General features: G+C 36.8%; 1 protein-coding gene across 1 annotated transcript in view; it reads right to left on the reverse strand.

The window, feature by feature from the left end:
* The window catches only part of LGSN (lengsin, lens protein with glutamine synthetase domain), a 65,372-nt gene continuing 44,528 nt past the window's right edge, over positions 591-21,434 (reverse strand). Inside the window, exons 3-5 of the mRNA XM_005675803.3 lie at positions 14,664-14,846; positions 3,872-4,038; positions 591-2,011 (exon numbers count right to left, since the gene is read on the reverse strand). Coding sequence (XP_005675860.2) covers positions 812-2,011; positions 3,872-4,038; positions 14,664-14,846 — 1,550 coding nt within the window. The 3' untranslated portion in view covers positions 591-811. The remainder of the gene's footprint in view (positions 2,012-3,871; positions 4,039-14,663; positions 14,847-21,434) is intronic.

Raw genomic sequence — 21,434 nt, forward strand, 5'->3', positions numbered from 1 at the left:
GAATTTCCAAAGACTGGTACAAACCAGGCAGAGCCCACCTACCCCAGTCCATCTCCATTTCATCTGTATTCTATGCATTAGGTTTCTACACAAGATATGGGTTAAAGAAAGATTTTTCCTGCTTTTAAATGTTTGATCTCATTGTTCCCAGCTCAAAATCCATTTCTTGTGGGCATTACAGCCTTGAACATCCTTAGACTTTCAGGAGCTGATGATGCAGAGTAGAAAGAGATGGGACATATGTGAAAACTTCTGCTAATTTGTCATCATCACATATTTTTGAAAATCTTAATTAAATCATTTGGAAACATCACAATGATGTTTGAAAAATAGATCAGTAATATGAGTGAGATTATATCAGTAAATATCTTTGTTTCCTTAGCAGTCACAATCTCTTTGTATAATTGAAAATCACTTCACTGTATTTTTAATCATTTAAATTTTGTTTTCTAACTCTTAAGTCTTTTTTATTGTGTAAATATATGTGTTTCCTGCCCCCCTGCCCCCGCCCCCCCCCCAAAAAAAACCCTGAGTATTTGTGTCTAGGTCAACCAACATACACAGAGGCAATGATCACCGAGTGACAAGACTTGTTGGGTTTGCACATCACTGTTGCACCACAACTTTATTGTTTGTTTCTATTAGAATCCTCCCAGTAGCCCCATGTCATCTTCAAATATTTCATGGAACAAAAAAGAGAGAAAGCATTTGTGGTCTTATTGTTATTAGAAAACTCCATCTTTTCTTTCTGGCAAATCAGCAACTTAAAAAAAAAACTCACACTGCTACAGAAATAGTTAAGGGTTCCACTCTAAATAAAATATTCTAAGAATTTATTTCTCTCAGCATCTGTTTCTTCATTTTCCAACTCATATTTCTTCATGGCAACAAAATACCGAATAAAAGTTTCTCCTAGAGCCTGTCTCAGACATTGATCTTCCTCTAGTGCCATGAGGGCATGTTCCAGTTTTAAAGGGATCTCAGAAGGTTTGGCCTGATGAAGGTCTGTGCTGTTCTCTGGACCAGACAAAACACCATCATCGCCATAAAGTCCATCCAAGCCTGCAGCAACAGTGGCGGCCAGCACCAGGTAAGGATTTGCTGTGGCTGAGCCCAGTTTATTTTCTATTCTAGTGCCTTTCTCACCATGACACTTAATATTAAAAGCACAGCTGTTATCATTGTACCCCCACGTTGTTGGCACACTCTCCTTCAGGTCTTTACTCTCCTTAGAGTAGCGCTTCCTGCAGCTAACAGCAGGGGCCATCAAGCAGCTAAGGGCAGCAGAGTGCTTCAAGAGGCCTGCCAACCATTTTTTCCCAGGAATCGTGAGCTGCTCAATTCCAGAACTGCTACAGAACATGTTTTTCTTCTCATCGACATCCCAGAGACTATGCGACAAAATTCCTGAGTTACAGAATCCAGTCTCGATGAAAAAGCTGGTGATATAATTATACTTCCTTGCCACTTCTTTGACAGCCATTCTGAGGGTAAACGCATTATCAGCTGAACTGATGCCAAATTCAGGCAGAAAACAGATTTCCATCTGGCCAGGCCTGGTAGAGGAGGAAAAGCTCTCAACATTGGCCCCAGTGTGATACAAACCATCCACAAGTTCCTGAATGAATGGCTGGTCATGATTATTTAGCAGTGCTGAAGCAGGAAGAGATATGGTTTTTGAATTGATAATTTCAGGTACACCAAAAATACAAAAATCATAGATGAAAGCAGAGAGCAGGGAGAAGCCGGCATCCTGCAGCTGGCTCAGCTGCCTTTTGGCGATGTGCCTCGGGGAGGTCAGAAGAGGCTCCCCGGTCACAGTGAACGTGTCACAGATCACCCTGGCTGTTCTCTTGGCCCACGGTAGAACTCTGAAGGTTGATAGCTCTGGCATCAGGACTATGTCACTATTAAAACACGTTGCTCTAATGTGATCCACTTCATTGTCCTTAGGATTTGGTATCAATTCAAGATAACCTCGGGGCATGTAAACACCATGAATCACTTTTTCCTAAATAAGTTAAAGGACAGAGCAATAAACTTTTGAAACTTGAAACCAAACAAAAAAGTCGGGGGATGGGAAGTGGGAGTGGGAGAGCATTACTAATGAGAAAAAAATACATGCTTCATCTGTTAGTAGAAACTAGCTTACTACAGATACGTTTTAAATAGTTTAAAATAATATTCTCAAAGGTAATTTATAAACAAGTCAATAGCTTTAAACTTTAGCCTTTGGAGACTTTATATGCTCATGCAAACAGCACTCATAAATAAAAGCTATAGCAATAAAGAAAATGTCTTTATGGCAAATGAAAAAAGGTAAAATCTAAAGGAATTATTTGAAATGATCATAACCCAAAGTACTTATAAAATCACATTTTATCACATGGCATAGTTGCTAATACTGCAGATAAGGCTTTATTTCAACTCATTCTATTGTAATCCTCCAAAAAGAGTCAGTAGACAATCTGCAGTCCTTCTCAGAAAGCTGACTGTGATCACACACAGGACACATGGGACAGAGGAGCCAGGGTTGCTGACCATGGCACTTCTCTCCTCACTCACCTTTACAGTCCACTAATGAGCAAACTACCTCATAGGCACAGAGTTCCAAAAAACTTGCCCATGAATGTGCACCTAAGTTATAGTTTCCAGAATGTTATAGCCTTCAAGTCAGCATGACTTGAGTATCACCAAATCTATCTCTAGTCCTAACTTTGTCATTAATTGCTTGTGTGAAGTTAGGCAGGTCATGGTGCTATATACATGCCTCAGCCTCCATATCTGTGAAACAAGTGTTAGACTAAATGATTGCTGACACATCTTCTGGTCAAATGCTTGTTGGATTCAATGATTTAGTTTTTATTTAACTTTTCTATGTACCACACAACTGGGAAATAATGAAGTATGAAGTTGAATTGACACATAAAATTTTTTCTAGAAATTGTGTGGTAGGAATATCAATAAGGTTTCATGTGTTGAAATTTACAGTAATGGGTAGAGAGAAAGCTAACTGTAAAGTTCAGTTCCCATGATGTCAGTGAACATGGTGAGGTTAGTTCTGCAAGCCAATTTAGTTTTTATATTACCTCTAAATCTCAAAGAGCATGGCTACTGAGGAGCAGCTGGTACTAGAAGAGGTGACTCTTCTGCATTTGGTATTGAGTCACTGCCTCCTTCACTTTTCACCATCTCTACACATTTTCAAATGTCATTTGACTTGTGTGACCTGAATCTGCCTTTACCAGTAATAAAGTTGATAAGTCAAGCACTATTCAATGACTTTAATTTTTCAACCTACTCAAGGACCTGTATATATAAATTTCATGCATATATGTGTAGGCAGATCTAAATAATTTTTTTAAGATACATGTTTGACTTATTTGGAACTCTATAAAAATGTTTTGAAAAATTCCAGTTTTACTCAGTGTAGAGCAAATTAGAAAATTACAATTTAATATTGAAAGTAATATTTAAATAATAACCTTTAGGGATGCTTATTTTTGATACTTTTGTATAATACTGACTGATTTCCCTTCTTAAGAAATGTTTTAATAACACAGTAATCAGTTATTAAAATAAACACATGATATAAACTAAAAAAAACAAACTCAAGTCTCAAATATCTGAAAATGCAGTATTTCTTAATATTATTTTTGAAAACTTAATAATATTTATTAAGTCATCAAACTTTCTTTTTATATTTGCTTCTAAGTCTTCTGTCACAGTTTTCTCATATCAAAGGTTAGATTGGTTTTCAGTTTGAATTGTTGTTTAGAGTACAACAAAATTAGAAAGAGTAATAAGGACCATTCACTTGCAAATGAATTGAATGAAACGACATTCAGTCATAACTACTTGTAAAACTCACTTGGAAAAATTGTGCAGGGATACTCTTAGACCTGGACACACCATGGAGGTCTGTTGCTTCAAATCGCACAAATTGAAGGTGATTTTTGGCCATCTCTTGTTTAATGTGCTTCATTCTAGAGGAGAGTTGAGGTGCAGTAGAAACTCGAGTGTTGTCCCTGGTGTTATCTATAAAATAAAAAATTATCTGAATCATTAAATCATGATGAACTGAGAAGTAAAATGAGGCAAAAGAATAGGGAATTATTCATTATGATAATTAACAAAAGCATCATGTTTCCATGTCTTTGTCTTAGAGCTGGAGATTTTACCTTTCTTAGCCTGCCTTTGCCATATTCCTGAGAACATAGTCTCTAAACAGCCTAAGAGATTATCACTTGGGATGGGGTTCAGTCTAAGAGTATTTGCTTAAATAAACAGAAGTACTTACTGGAAATACTTAGTGAAAATGTCTTTGCTTACAGAAATTAAAATATATTTCCCTCACTGCTGTGGCACCATGTAAGATATATACAGATAAGTATCACTGAAAAGACTTTGAGCTTCATTGAGCTTCACTATTTTTGAAAACTTAATGATATTTATCAAGTCATCAAAATTTCTTTTTATATTTACTCCTAAGTCTTCTGTCATAATTTTCTCATATTAAACAAATCATAATTTTATAACTGCAATAAGAGGAAAAATGATAGCTCTGTGAAGTGTAATTATTCAAGGCAGAACTAAAATTAACAGTATTAATTATAATTAGCTTTGCATTTCTATTGGGTAAATAAATGCTGTTTGGAAGCTAAAAGTATACATTTAGCTCCTAGGGGAACAATAATGTGTTCTGGTATTCCCCAAATAAAAAGTTACTGTAATATGAAAGGTAAAATTATTTGTTTTTGTTTATTTTCTGTTGGTTTGCTTTTTTATTTCCTTTTCTTTGGCAAAATGGCTTTATATCTTTATAATAGCATCTGAATCTAAGATATCTACATCTATTTGTTAAATTCAAAACTTGTGTAAATGAGAATATAGAAGCATTTTTTGTTTGACTTAGTATGAATAGAATGCTACATTTTTAATTTTAAAAAATAGATACACAACAAGCAACAAAGGTTTACTGTATAGCACAGGGAACTATCGTAATATCTTGCAATAATCTAAAATGAAAAATAAGTTCAAAAATAACATATGTATATGTATAACTGAATCACACACAAAAAAGAATTCTACTGTTTGAAATTCAGTAATTTTTATCTTTTTGCCAGTTTTTCTAAATGTTCTATGGACATCTAATAACAAGGTATGAGATACAAAATTTTAAATATATTTGTGTAGGATATGATTAATATAAATTAGCTAAATATAAATCTGCTATATTTAAATTATTAATAACAACATTCAAGAGGCTCCTATTCTTATTTTTTCTTCACTTAATAAAATGTTCTTAGAGAAATGTCAATGTCTCACTATGGTTATATATTTTTTCTTTTCCCATATATTTCTTCTGATTTTTCCTTTATGTGTCTTTGTTTCTTTGTTGTTAATGTGTCTAATGGTTTATCATGTCTATTTTCTTTGTGAATGAAATGGAAGTCACGCAGTCATGTCCGACTCTTTTCAAACCCATGGACTGTGTAGTCCATGGAATTCTCCAGACAAGATCACTGGAGTGGGTAGCATTTCCCTTCTCCAAGGTATCTTCCCAACCCAGGGATCAAATCCAGGTTTTTGACACTGCATGGAGGTTCTTTACCTTTTATTATTAAAAATATTCATCTTTGTTTCATTTAAAAGAAGTAAATAAAATTTAAATACAAGTTTTTTTTTCAAGAATGAGAATGTAGAAGATGAAAAATATAGACTGAGTGTTCAGTTTAAAAACCTTGAAAACTAAAAAATATATATTCATTTCATGACTTTTAAGATAGTCTACAGATTTTAAAACTTTAGAATTAGAAGAGACTTTGGAGATGAATCATCTAATTTAACCAATTCATTAGCTTGAATCCCAGAAAAGTACAGCCAGGTTCCCTGAAACACACTCTTTGTCCTTCACCAAAATTGAAACTGGAATCCAGACCTTTTGATTCCCAGTGGTGGCTCAATACCATAAAACAACTGAATGTATGAAAAGCATATAGAAAGCTCAGACCCACAGCATGCATCACAAATGTTAGATACTGTCTGAACTTTTAGGTGAGGCAACAGACTGTAATGATTTGGCACAAACACTGAAGCTCATCTGCCTCCCTCCATATCCTGCCTTTGCTTTGGTGACTTTTCTTATCTCGGCTTTCTTATGTGCCTCAGCTTTCTCCCTGACAAAATATTACCTACTTCATGGGCTAGTTGTGATGATTAAACAAGTTACTTAAGAGTTTCAGGTAGACAATAAGCACCATATCAATGCTTTTTAAATCTATCAACTTGGCACAACTACTCTAACTCAGGTAGCAGTACCGTGATCATGTCTGAATCCGAATATATCAATCTATCATATCACTGATATTGCTGCTGCTGCTAAGATGCTTCAGTCGTGTCTGACTCTGTGCGACCCCAAAGATGGCAGCCTAACGGGCTCCTCTGTCCACAGGATTCTCTAGGCAAGAATACCAGAGTGGGTGGCCATTTCACTGACATTGAACAGCTGTAATTTTAAAACGATGCTTGAATATCATTTTTTGAGATGTAGTTAGGCTTTTAAACCAAAAGACTGACAGTTTAAAAATACAGCTTAAGTAGATTTTAAGTATATGAAGCATGTGGAAAACAAGTTACTTGTTCTATCTATGCAAATATATTAAGAATGCTGTCTTGTCAATGATAAATTTGGCTTCTCTGAGGCTCCATAGGCTTTATAACTACCTTCTATTTAACACAAACAAGCTCTAGCAGTTACATTGTTTTATGCTAAATTAGCAGTTTCCGTGTTTCCAACCTATTATTAACTATTGGGTGTTGTGCCCAAAATGAATAATTCCCCTTAAAGAAAATAAAATATATAGGCATTTTAAAATATGGAAAATTTCAGATAATCAGTATTTTAAATGTAATAAGTAATTATATGTAAATATAAATACATTAACAACATAGAACTCTTATTAAAGAAATAAAGTCATCTTACTGGTTCATGAATAATACAATCACAGATAATCTAGTTCTTTGCTTTATCTGTGTCTTCTAAAATTACTACTATTTTGAAGTTTGTGTGTATCTTTTTCTGTATGTTTTAATTTTTTACAACATATGTACATGCTGAACATATATTGCTTTGCATTAAAAAAATCTATATAAATGTTTTCCACTCAAAAAAATTACTACAATAAATGTATGTTATTTTAAAATACAAAAAAAGATTTATCCACTCAGTATAGTTTTTTATTGTTGCTGTTGTTGTTACCACATACTATTTATACTGGACATATATCTAGGAAGCAGCCAGAAAAAGAATGACACCTTAATAGAGCTTTATATTATTGAGTGAGAAAACTATAGGCAATAAACATGCCATCAAATGCAAAGGGGGGATAATTTACCATGGTGAAAGTGCTGAAAAAGATCACCTGAAGTATTAATTCTATGAGATTTGATCAGAATGTGGACAGGTAAAATCTCTGATTCAGTCTAAGATCACCAAGTTGCACTATGTCTGGGCAGTGAGTGTACCTAGAGCTGCCATAACAAGTACCACAGACCAGGAGGCTTAAACAGATATTTTCTTCCAGTTCTGAAGGGTAGAAATCCAAGATCAAGGTGTCAGCAGCATTGGTTGGTTTCTTCTGAAGTCCTCGCTCCTTGGCTTGTAGGTGGCCATCTTCTTCACATGGTTTTCCCTCTGCATGTATGTTTCCTAACCTTCCCTTCTTATTGAGACACCCCATCAGACATATTGGATTAGGGCCCATCCTACAGATCTTGTCATTGTTGTCCAGTCACTCAGTTGTGTCCTACTCTTTCCAACCCTATGGATTGCAGCACACCAGGCTTCCCTGTCCCTTACTATCTCCCAGAGCTTGCTCAAACTCATGTCCATCAAGTTGGTGATGTAATCCAATCATCTCATCCTCTGTCATCCCTTTCTCCTCCTGCCTTCAATTTTGCCCAGCATCAGGGTCTTTTATAATGAGTCAGTTCTTCACATCAGGTGGCCAGAGTATTAGAGCTTCAGCTTTGGCATCAGTCCTTCCAATGAATATTCAGGATTGATTTCCTTTAGGCTTGACTGGTTTTACCTCCTTGCAGTCCAAGGAACTTTCAAGAATCCTCCAACACCAACACTGATGGTGTTGGTGGTCCTGATGGTCCTCCAACCTGAACACTGATATTCAGAAGCATCAGTTCTTTGGTGCTGAAACTTCTTTACAGTCCAACACTCACATCCATACATGACTACTGGAAATACCATAGCTTTGACTAGCTGGGCCTTTGTCTGCAAAGTAATGTCTCTGCTTTTTAATATGCTGTCTAGTTTAGTCATAGCTCTTCTTCCAAGGAGAAAGTGTCTTAATTTCATGGCTTCAGTCAGCATCTGCCATGATTTTGGAGACTAAGAAAATAAAGTCTGTCACTGTTTCCATTGTTTTCCCGTCTATTTGCCATGAAGTGATGTGACTGGATGCCGTGATCTTTGTTGTTTCGAATGCTGAGTTTTAAGGCAGCTTTTTCACCCTCCTCTTTCACATTCATCAAGAAGCTCCTTAGTCCTTCTTTGTTTTCTGCCATAAGGGTGGTGTCATCTGCATGTCTGAGGTTATTGTTAATTTTCTTGGCAATCTTGATTCCAGCTTGTGCTTCATTCACACAACATTTCACATGATATACTCTGGATATAATTTAAACAAGCAGGATGACAATATACAGCCTGATGTACTTCTTTCTTAACTTGGAACCTTGGGAAACAGACCTTGTTCAACATTATTCAACAATAATTATGTCTTTTAACACTGTGTCTTTAAATTTAGTCATATTCTAAGGTACTAGGGATTAAGACATCAACATATCAATTTTGAGAAGACAGAATTCAGCCTATAATAATATACTGCCCAGTTTCCATTTCCTTCACCACCTGCCATATTATTTAATACATGTTTACTGTCTTTCCCCACTTTCATGTCAGCTCCAGGAGAGCTTGCCTATTTATTTATTTATGTACTCAATGGTATATCTCCAGTACCTATAGCAGAACAGATATATCACAGGCACTCACTGGCTACTTCTTTCATAATTTAATAATTAATGTGATTTAATTAATGAATGAATGCATCTTGTGTGCTTTGATCTTGCCTAATTAAAAAGTAAAATTTGGCATCACATGTTTTGATATGTATCCTAAGTATCAATTTTTTTTAATTTATAAATTTAATTCTTTTACCAAATATGAGAGCCTTATTCAATCAAATTTCATTTTCAAGGCATCAACTAATCTGAATTGTCTGAATTTCTTTTCTTCAAATAAATCATACTTGCTAGTTACAATTAAATGTTTTGGTCAGCCCCTCCCAGATGTAAGATGAAGAGCAGGGAGAAATTTGCCAGCTCGGGGGTCATTTGTTTTCTTATAGTGTGGCTCCTGGGTGGTGTTTTCCTTTCTCTTCTTCTCAGAGAATTAATAAATTAAATCATTGTTCTTTTATAGAGGAAATTTTGGATAACCTGGCATAAAAACCACGACAAAAACAACAAAAAGTCAGAGTTGGGGGAATTGCTTCTTGAAAAAAATACAGGTTTTAATAAATTCAAAGTAGTTATTACAGAGAAGAAAATATCATGTTGAAATTCCTTACATTTATTTTAAGGATTGACTTTAATATTTATTTTGAAATTATTTATTGGTGGTTTGTTTGGAGTTGTGAACTTTCTCATGCTCAGGGCCTATAAAAAAATCTATCTCTGGGCCAAAGCAGAAGATTCTGAATTAACCAAACTGAGTCCATCAATAATTGTATTTACACCCCTTGTCATAGTTGATTGGTGCAAAGAGAGCTCATGACACAGTTCTCTCCTCAGATACTGAGTCTAAATTCCATTTCTCTCTTATGGCTGAAACTACATAAAACAAAAGCCACAAACTGTGGAAGAGCTAATGAGACCACCAGATGTTTTCTTATTAGCTTTCCTAGGATTTTGGAAACTTTAAAAAATTATTTGACATACATATTAGAAAATTTCATATAAAAATCTTGAGCTCAAGCTTCCCTTGAAGAAAGAGAACAATTTGGAACACTGGGTGAACATTTCTCCACCACAACCATTGGCTGGGACTCTGGGGTGACCTTCAGATGGGGTATGTATGCAGCTTCTAATTCATGGGTTGGCAAATGTTTTCTGTAAATGGGTATATAGTAAATATTTGCAGCTTTGTAAACCATGCAGTCTGTGTTGGTTGACAGGTCATCTATGTCATTATAGACTAAAATGAGACATAGAAAATACAAGCTTATTTACTGAAAGTGGTCAGTAAACTGAGCTTGCATCTGGCCATAGTTTGTCATCCTCTGCTCTAGTTTCCTCATAGCCTGCACTCACTACATTCTCACCAGCCCATTTCATTCATCAGCATTATCTGCCTGGCCTCTGTGGTATTTATATTAATATAATAGACATTGATGCTTAGAGACTGTTGGTGCTCACGTTCTTTGCTTCATGGAGAAATTCATGAAGCCACAGAGAATTATAGAGATGATAGATTATATGAATTTTTCCCAAGATGTTGATACGCTAAACCCTGGAACTTATAGAATATGTTAAACTACAGGGAAAATGGGTCTTTGCATATGTAATTAAGGTTATGGACTTTAAAACAGGTTCGGGTGAACCCTTAAAAGGAGAGAAATTTATTCAGCTGTAGGCAGAAAAGATGTGTGGAAGAAAAAGAGTGTAGAGAAATTCCAAATATGAGAAGGATCTGAGGCACAACTGGCTCAGAGATAAAGAACCAGAGGCTTCCAGGAGCTAAGAGCCACACCAGTTGGCAGGCAAAAAGGAACCAGAAATCTCAGTCCAGTGACTGCAAAGAACAGTGTTCTCCCAACAATCTAAATGGTCTTGAAAGTGTATTGCTTCTTAGAGTCTCTGGCTAAAATCTGAGATGGACAACACCTTGACTTTGGCTTTGCCATACTTGAAGTAGAGAAATCAACTGTGCCAGCCCAAACTTCTAGTGTACATAACTGTGATATAATGAATTGCGTTCTTTTAAAAAGATAAATTTGTTCATAGACAACAGAAAACTAATATATATGGAGTCTTGATAGTGTTCACACTTTGCCTCTGTCATGCTTAGGCTTTGTATGTAATAGAGAATTTTACCTTGCCCCAAAAGAGCTCTGGCCTTTACACTTAGCCCTGATGGGTAATATATAATCCCTTAGGATGTCCTGTCTGATGAGGACAGGATGTCTTTGGTCTGTGGCCAAAGTAGAAAGTCCAGCAATGTCATTTATTATTGAGTCACGTGGTATCAACTTGACCCCAGTGGGCCTGGAGACTGAGATCAGCTGTTTGGAGCTGACTGTGGAGTCGACCATGGAGCTCCAATAAAAACTGGGCACACCAAGGCTCAGGTAAGTGTCCCTGGTTGCAATACTTCAATTACTTTGTTGCAAGTCATTGCCAAGAGAATAGTGCTGTCCATGTCTTCATTAGGAGAGAACAAATGGGAGCTACGATTCCTTGGACACTTTATCATGAATCTTTTCCATTGATTGACTTTAATCTGCATATTTTTTCACTGTAAAAAAACCATAATCTTGAGCATAATAGCTTTCCGTGAGTTCTGAATTCTTGTAGCCAATCACACACACAAAAAAGGAACATCTCATTTTGAAACTGGTGTCAGAAGTGTGAACAGCTGGTAGACACTGTACTTCTAGCCTCACACCCTGATATATTTTTACTTTTCCAAGCCTTGTTTCTTCAGTCTTTTCATTATGAATTCCCATGTGGAATAAATAGCTTTTAAACTATTTTAAATTAGTGTCTATCTCAAGGAATCCAATTTTTTGACCAATTCACTCATAAGCCAAAATAGCTATATTATTGTTGATAACCCAAGAATTTATAATAGCAGAATTTCTAGTATCTGACCTTAATTTTAGGTCTTTAATCAATTTAGAGTTTGTGTGTGTGTGTGTGTGTGTGTGTGTGTGTGTGTAGGGTTCTAATTTCATTCTTTTACATGTAGCTGTCCAACTTTCTCAGCACCCCTTAGTGAAGAGTCTATCTTTTCTCCATTGTATATTCTTGCCTCCTTTTTCACAGATTAAATAACCATAGGTATGTGGGTTTATCTCTAGGCTTTTTATCCAGTTGCATTGATCTATATTTCTGTTTTTGTGACAGTAACATACTATTTTTATTTGTAGCTTTGTACTATGTCTGAGGGCTTCCCTGGTGGCTCAGTGGTAAAGAATCTGCCTGCCAATGCAGGAGACATGGGTTTGATCCTTGGATTAAGAAGATCCCATGGAGAAGGAATGGCAACTCACTCCAGTATTCTTGCCTGGGAAATCCCATGGATACAGGATCCTGGCTGGCTACAGTCCATAGGGTTGCAAACAAGTCAGACAAGACATAGTGACTAAACAAATACAACACTATAGTCTGAAGTCAGGGAACAGAGTTTGCAAGAATCTCTTTTTCTTTCTCAAGATTGTCCTTGGCCATTTGGAGTCTTTTGTGTGTCCATACAAATTGTGAAAATTTTCATTCTAATTCTGTGAAAATGCTGTTGGTAATTTGATAGGGATTGCTTTGGATCTGAAGATTGGCTTCAGTAGTCATTTTGACAATATTGATTCTTCCAATCCAAGAACATGTAATATCTTTCTATCTGTTGTGTCATCTTCAATTTCTGTTATAAGTATATTATAGTTTTCAGAGTACAGGTATTTTGTCTCCGTAGGTAAGTTTATTCAAAGGTATTTTATTCCCTTTGATGTGATGGTAAATTGTATTGTTTCCTTAATTCTTTCTCTGATTTTTCATTGCTAATGGGTAGAAATGAGAGAGGTTTCTGTGTATTAATTTTGTATCTTTCAATTTTACTGAATTCACTCATGAATTTTAATAGTTTCATCTTCAGGATTTTCTTAGTATAGTAAAAACTGATATTTTTACTTCTTTTCCAGTTTGCATTCTTTTTCCTCTCTGACTGCTGTGGCTAGGATTCTCAGAACTACATTGAAAAAAACTCTTAGGGAAAAGCATAGGCAGAACACTCTCTGACATAGCATTATCTTTTTTTGATACACCTCCAAGAGTAATAAGAATTAAAACAAAAATAAACAAATGAGAATTAATTAAACTTAAAAACTGTTACACACTAAAGAAAACCATAAGCAAAAAGAAAAGACAACTCACTGGACGGGAGAAGATATCTGCAAATGAAGCAACAAACGAGGGACAAATCTCCAAAATATGCAAAAAGCACATGCAGCTCAATATAAAAACAAACAACTTAATCACATAATAAGTAGATCTAAATAGACATTTCTTCAAAGAAGACATATAGATGGCCAAGAGGCACATGAAAATATGGTCAATATCACTAATTATTAGACAAATGCAAATCAAAACTAAAATAAGGCGTCACCTCACACCAATTAAAATGGCCATCTTCAAAACACCTACAAACATTAATGCTGGAGAGGGTATGGAGGAAAGAGAATCCTTTTACATTGTTGATAGGAATGTAAATTGGTACAGCCACTATGAAGAACACTATGGAAATTCCCCAAAGACTGAAAACAGAGCTACCATATAATCGAATAGTCCCACTCTTGAGCATATATCCAGAAAAAAACATAATTCAAAAGGATACATTCACCCCCAAGGTTCATTGCAGCACTACTTGCAATACTAAATGTCCATTCACGGAGGAATTGGTAAAGAGGTGGCACATATTATACAATGATAATTATTCAGCTATAAAAAAAGAATGCAATAACGCCATTTGTAGCAACATGGATGAACTAACAATTGTTATACTGAGTGAAGTAAGTCAGACAAAAACAAATATCGTATTATATTGCTTATATGAGAAACAAAAAAATAATGGTAAAAATGATCCTATTAACAAAACATAAATTGAGTCACTGATATAGAAAATAAACAGGGATATTAAGCAGGGAATGGGGGATGGGTAACTTGGGAGACTGGGATTGACATATATGCACTGCTGCTGCTGCTGCTGCCAAGTCACTTCAGTTGTGTCCGACTCTGTGTGACCCCATAGACTGCAGCCCACCAAGGTCCCCTGTCCCTGGGATTCTCCAGACAAGAACACTGGAGTGGGTTGCCATTTCCTTCTCCAGTGCATGAGAGTGGAAAGTGAAAGGGAAGTTGGTCAGTCGTGTCCGACTCAGCGACTCCATGGACTGCAGCCTACCAGGCTCCTCCGCCCATGGGATTTTCCAGGCAAAGATACTGGAGTGGGGTGCCATTGCCTTCTCTACTATATATAAAACAGATGACCAATGAACCTATCGTGTAGCACAGGAAACTCTATTCAATAATCTACAATGACCTGCATGGGAATAGAATCTAAAAAAGAAAAAAAAAATAGAATAACAGATTTTCACTTTTAGAAAAGACTTGAGAGATCATCCATTGCAACTCTTCGTTTTTCAGGTGAGCAGCCTACTGGGCAAAGAAACCTAAAGCATTTTTATAAAGTAATAGGTGTATAAATTGCAAGTATTCTGACTCCCAAGCTAACATCCAACATCACATTATCATTAACTCAGATACAAATTTGAGATTAGTGGCTACATCCATAAAAGAGTTTGTTCCATAGTCCTTACCAGTATCACTGGAGTTTGGGTGAAATTCACCACCAGGAGCATTGATTAATGTTGGAAGGGGCAATGGTTTTATCACTACTGTCTGATCTTTGGAGTCATTGTCATCTGGTATCAAATGAGATTCAGGAGAGCCAGGCACCATGACTGGTTTGTTTGTGGCACACTCTGAGGTTTCTATTTTTTCTGTAGAAACAAACAAAAAAAAGTGTTAAGACCTTCTGCCCATTTTTGATTAGGTTGTTTTCTTGATATTGAGTTATATAAATATTTTTGATATTAATCCTGTGTTGGTCATGTCATTGCAAATATTTTCTCCCATTCCATAGATTGTCTTTTGTGTTTTGTTGATGGTTTCCTTTGCTGTGCAAAAGCTTTTAAATTTATAGATACCATTTGTTTATTTTTGTTTTTATTTGTTTTGCTTTGCTCTAAAGAAAATATTGACTGATGTAAGAAAATATTGTCACAATTTATGTCTTCTAGGTGTTTTATTGTGTCATGTTATATTTAGGTCTTTAAACCATTTTGAGTTTGTTTTTGTGTATGGTGTGATGGAGTGTTCTAATTTCATCGATTTATATCCAGCTGTTCAGCTTTCTCAACACCAATTGCTGAAGAGACTTTTTTTTCCTTCCATTATATAGGTTTGCCTCCTTCGACAAAGATTAATTGACCTTAGGTATGTGGATTTCTTTCTAGGCTCTCTATTCTGTTCCATTGATCTGTTTGCCTGTTTTTGTGCCAATACCATGATGTTTTGATTACTGTAGCTCTGCAATATTGTCTGAAATCTTAAAGGATTAGACCTCCAGCTTGTACATTTTCCTCAGGACTTTGGCAAGACTGAGTCTTTTGTGGTTCCATATAAGTTTTAGAGTTGTTTGTTCTGGTTCTGTGAAAAATTTCCTGGATAATTTGATAAGGTTCTGATTAAATCTGCAGATTACTTTGGGTAGTATGGGCATTTGTGCAAAATGAAGTAGACATGTCTCCAAAGGAACATCCACATAGCCAACAGGCAAATGAAAAGATGCTTAACTTCACCAATTATGATTATAATCACCAATTATGGCAAATCAAAAACACAGTGAGGTATCATATCACAGCAGTCAGAATGTCTATCACCAAAATTTCTACAAAGAAATATTTGATAGAGTGTGGAATCTCTTATACTGTTGGTGGGAAAATAATGGATGGGAAAATGGGTGCAGCCATTATTGGAAAACTATATGGAAGCTCCTTAAAAAATTAAAAATAGAGCTACCATAAGATCCAACAATCACACTCCTGGTCACATATTCAGAAAAGACGAAAGTTTTAATTTGAAAGGATACGTGTACCACAGTGTTCATAACAGAACTATTTACAATAGTCTAGACAAGGAAAAGAAATGCAAAAAGGCAAAATGGTTGTCTAAGGAAACCTTACAAATAGCTGTGAATAGAAGAGAAGCTAAGGCAAAAGAGAAAAGAAAAGATATACCCATCTAAATGCAGAGTTTCAAAGAATAACAAGGAGAGATAAGAAAACCTTCCTCAGCAATCAGTGCAAAGAAATAGAGAACAACAATAGAATGGGAAAGTCTAGAGAACTCTTCAAGAAAATTAGAGATACCAAGGGAAAATTTCATGCAAAGATGGGCATAATAAAGGACAGAAATGGTATGAACCTAACAGAAGCAGACGATATTAAGAAGAGGTGGCAAGAATACACAGAAGGACTATACAAAAAAGATCTTCATGACCCGGATAATCACAATGGTGTGATCACTGATCTAGAGGCGGATATCCTGGAATGTGAAGTCAAGTGGGCCTTAGAAAGCATCACTATAAACAAAGCTGGTGGAGGTGATGGAATTCCAGTTGTGTTATTTCAAATCCTGAAATATGATGCTGTGAAAGTGCTCCACTCAATATTCCAGCAAATTTGGAAAACTCAGCACTGGCCACAGGACTGGAAAAGGTCAGTTTTCATTCCAATCCCAAAGAAAGGCAATGCCAAAGAATGCTCAAACTACCACACAATTGCACTCATCTCACACGCTAGCAGTAATGCTCAAAATTCTTCGAGTCATGCTTTAACAGTATGTGAACTGTGAACTTCAAGATGTTCAAGCTGGTTTTAGAAAAGGCAGAGAAACCAGAGATCAAATTGCCAACATCCATTGGATCATTGAAACAGCAAGAGAGTTCCAGGAAACATCTATTTCTGCTCTGTTGACTATGCCAAATCCTTTGATTGTTTAGACCAAAACAAACTCTGGAAAATTCTAAAAGTGATGGGAATACCAGACCACCTGACCTGCCTCTTGAGAAGTCTGTATGCAGGTCAGGAAGCATGGAACAACAGACTGGTTCCAGGTTGGGAAAGGAGTACGTCAAGGCTGTATATTGTCACCTGCTTATTTAATTTATATGCAGAGTACCTCATTAGAAATACTAGGCTGGGTGAAGCACAAGCTAGAGTCAAGATTGCCAGGAAAAATATCAATAACCTCAGATATGCAGATAACACCACCCTTATGGCAGAAAGTGAAGAAGAACTAAAGAGCCTCTTGACAAAAGTGGAAAACTCAGCATTCAGAAAAGTAAGATCGTGACATCTGGTCCCATCACTTCATGGCAAATACATGTGGAAACAGTGAGATACTTTATTTTGGGGAGCTCCAAAATCACTGCAGATGTTGACTGCAGCCATGAAATTAAAAGACAATTGTTCCTTGGAATAAAATTTATGACCAACTTAGACTGCATATTAAAAAGCAGACATTGCTTTGCCAGTCAAGGTCTGTCTAGTCAAAGCTATGGTTTTTCCAGTAGTCTTGTATGTATGTGAGAGTTGGACCATAAAGAAAGCTTAGTGCTGAAGAACTCAGCTTGATGCTTTTGAACTGTGGTGTTGGAGAAGACTCTTGAGAGTCTCTTGGACTGCAAGGAGATCCAATAAGTCTATTCTAAAGGAAATCAATCCTGAATATTAATTGGAAGGACTGATACTGAAGCTGAAACTTCAATACTTTCACCACACGATGTAAAGAACTGACTCATTTGAAAAGACCCTGATCCTGGGAAAGATTGAAGGTGGGGGGAGAAGGGGACGACAGAGGATGAGATGGCTGGATGGCATCACCGACTGGATGGACATGAGTTTGAGTGAACTCTGGGAGTTGGTGATGGGCAGCGAGGCCTGGCGTGCTGCAGTCCATGGAGTTGCAAAGAGTTGGACACATCTGAGTGACTTAACTGAACTGAACTGAGTCATGGAAACAACACAAATGCCCTTAATGTATGACTAGCTTAAGAAAGTGTGGTATATGTTGTTGTTTGTTTCTTAGTTGCAGTCATGTCCAACTCTTTTTTTAACCCCCTGGACTGTAGCCTGCCAGGTTCATCTCTCCCTGGGATTTCCCAGGCAAGAATACTGGAATGAATTTGTTTCCACTTCCTTCCCCAGGGGGTCTTCCCAACTGAGAGATCAAGCCTGTGTCTCCTGCACTGGCAGGTAGATTCTTTACCACTGAGCCACAAGGGAAACCCCTGAAGCTTTGTTTTGTTGTTTAGTCACTAAATCATATCTGACTCTTTTGGGACCCCACGGACCATATCAACAAGGTTCTTCTGTTCATGAGTGTTTGCAGGCAAGAATACTGGAGTGGGATAAATACAGTGGAATATTTGTTGCTGTTGTTCAGTCGCTCAGTCGCAACTCTTTGTAATCCCATGGACTGCAGCACTCCAGGCTTATCTGTCCTTTACTATCTCGTGGAGTTTCCTCAAATTCATGTCCAATGATGCCATCTAGGCATCTGATCCTCTGTCACCCCCTTCTCCTGCCCTAAATCTTTCCCAGCATCATGGTCTTTTCCAGTGAGTCAGATCTTCACATCAAGCAGCCAAAGTATTGGAGCTTCAGTTTCAGCATCAGTCCTTCCGATGAATATTCAGGGTTTATTTCCTTTAGGATTGACTGGTTTAATCTCCTTGCTTCCCAAAGGACTCGCAAGAATCTTCTCCAGCAACACAGCTTGAAAGCTTAAATACTTTGGTGCTCAGCCTTCTTTATGGTCCAAATATCACATCCATACTTGACCTTTGCTACCAGAGTGATGCCTCTGCTTTTTAACACAGTGTCTAGGTTTGTCATAGCTTTTCTTCCAAAGAGCATATATCTTTTAATTTCATGGCTCCAGTCACCATCTGTAGTGAGATTGGAGCCCAAGAAAATAAAGTCTGTCACTTTTCCACTTTTACCCCATCTATTTGCCATGCAGTGATGGGACTAGATGCTATGATCTGAGCTTTTTGAATGGTGAATTTTAGGCCAGCTTTTTCATTCTCCTCTTTCACCTTTGTCAAGAGGCTCTTCACTTCTTCTTCACTATCTGTCATAAGGGTGGTGTCACCTGCATATCTGCAGTTATTGGTATTTCTTCCAGCAATCTTGATTCCAGTTTGAGATTTATCCAGCCCATTATATTGCATGATGTACTCTGCATATGTTAAATAAGCAAACTGACAATATACAACCTTGACAGACTCCTCTCCCAATTTTGAACCGGTCCATGATTCCATATCTCATTCTAATTGTTGCTTCTTGACCTGAATACAGGCTTCTCAGGAGACAAGTAAGGAGGTCTGGTATTCTAATTAAAAAAAAAAAATTTCCGCAGCTTGTTGTGACCCACACAGTCAAAGGCTTTGACATATTCACTGAAGCAGAAATAGATGTTTTTTTTTTTTTAATTCTCTTGATTTTTCTGTGATCTGAAGTATGTTGGCAATTTGATCTCTGGTTCCTCTGCCTTTTCTAAATCCATCTTATATATATGGAAGTTCTCAATTCACGTACTGTTGAAGCCTAACTTGAACGATTTTGAGCTTTACCTTGCTAGCACGTGAAACGAGTACAATGGCACAGTAGTTTGAATATTCTTTGGCATTGCCCTTCTTTGGGATTGGAATGAAAACTGATCTCTTCCAGTCTGGTTTCCACTGCTGAGTTTTCCAAATTTGCAGGCATATTGAATGCAGCACTTTCACAGCATCATTATTAGGATTTGAAATAGCTCAGCAATGTCATCAACTCCGACTCCACTAACTTTGTTCATAGTGATGCTTCCTAAGACCCACTTTACTTTGCACTCCAGGATGTCTGGCTCTAGATTAGTGATCACACCATCATGGTTATCTGGGTCATTGAGAACTTTTTTGTATAATTCTGTGTATTCTTGCCACTTCTTTTTAATATCTTCTACTTCCATTATGTCCATATAATTTCTGTCCTTTATTGTGCCCATCTTTGCATGAAATGTTCCATTGGTAGCTCTAGATTTTCTTGAGCAATCTCTAGTCTTTTGCATTCTATTGTTTTCCCTTTATTTCTTTGCATTGTTCAGTTAAAAAGGCTTTTTAATCTCTTCTTGTTATTCTTTGAAATTCTGCATTCAAATGGATATATCCTTTTCTTTTCTCTTTTGCATTTTGTTTCTTTCCTTTCCTCAGCTGATTGTAAGGCCTCCTCAGAAAACAATTTTCTCTTGTGTCATTTCTTTTTCTTGGGAATGGTTTTGATCACCATCTCCTATACAATGTTACAAGCCTCCATCCATAGTTCTTCTGGCACTCTGTTTACCTGATCTAATCCCTTGAATCCATATGTCACTTCAACTGTATAAACATAAGGGATTTGATTTAGGTCATATCTGATTGACCTAAGTAGGTGGTTTCCCTACTGTTTCAATTTAAGTCTGAATTTGGCAATAAGGAGTTCATGATCTGAGCTACAGTTTGCTCCCAGTCTTATTTTGCTGACTGTGTAGAGCTTCTCCATCTCTGGATGCAAAGAATATAATCAATCTGATTTCAGTATTGACCATCTGGTGATGTCCATGTGTAGTCATCCCTCGTGTTTTTTGAAGAAAGTGTTTGCCATGACCACTGCATTTTCTCGACAAAACTCTGTTAGCCTTTGATCTGCTTCATTTTGTACTCCAAGGCCAAACTTGCCTATTACTTCAGGTATCTCTTGACTTCCTACATTTGCATTTCAATCCCCTATGACGAAAAGGACATCTTTTTTTGGTATTTGTTCTAGAAGGTCTTGTAGGTCTCCAAGAACCATTGCACTTCAACATCATTGGTTGAAGCATAGACTTGGATTACTGTGTTATTGAATGATCTGCCTTGGAAATGAACCGAGATCATTCTGTCATTTTTGAGATTGCACCCAATTACTGCATTTTGGATCTTTTGTTGACTGTGAGGATTTTTCCATTTCTTCTAAGTGATTCTTACCCACAGTAGTAGATGTATTGGACATCTGAATTAAATTTGCCAATTCCCATCCATTTTAGTTCACTGATTTCTAAAATTTTGATTCACTCTTGCTATCTTCTGTATGACTACTTCCAATTTTCCTTGATTCGTGGACCTAACATTCCAGGTTCCTTGCAACATTGCTTTCTACAGCATCAGACTTTACTTTCACCATCAGATATATTCACAACTGGGCATTGTGGTTGCCTGGTTTGGCTCAGCCTCTATTCCTTATGGAGCTATTTCCCTGCTCTTCTCCAGTAGCATATTGGACACATACTGACACCTTTCATATCTTTTGTGTCATATCTTTTTGCCTTTTCATAGTATTCATGGGATTCTCAAAGCAAGAATGCTGAAGAGGTTCACCATTCCCTTCTCCAGGGGACCACATTTTGTCAGAACTCTCTATTTTGACCCATTCATCTTAGGTGGCCTTGCATGGCATAGCTCATAG

This window comes from Capra hircus, chromosome 2 (assembly GCF_001704415.2).
Source record: "Capra hircus breed San Clemente chromosome 2, ASM170441v1, whole genome shotgun sequence".
NCBI classification, from domain to species: Eukaryota; Metazoa; Chordata; class Mammalia; order Artiodactyla; family Bovidae; genus Capra; species Capra hircus.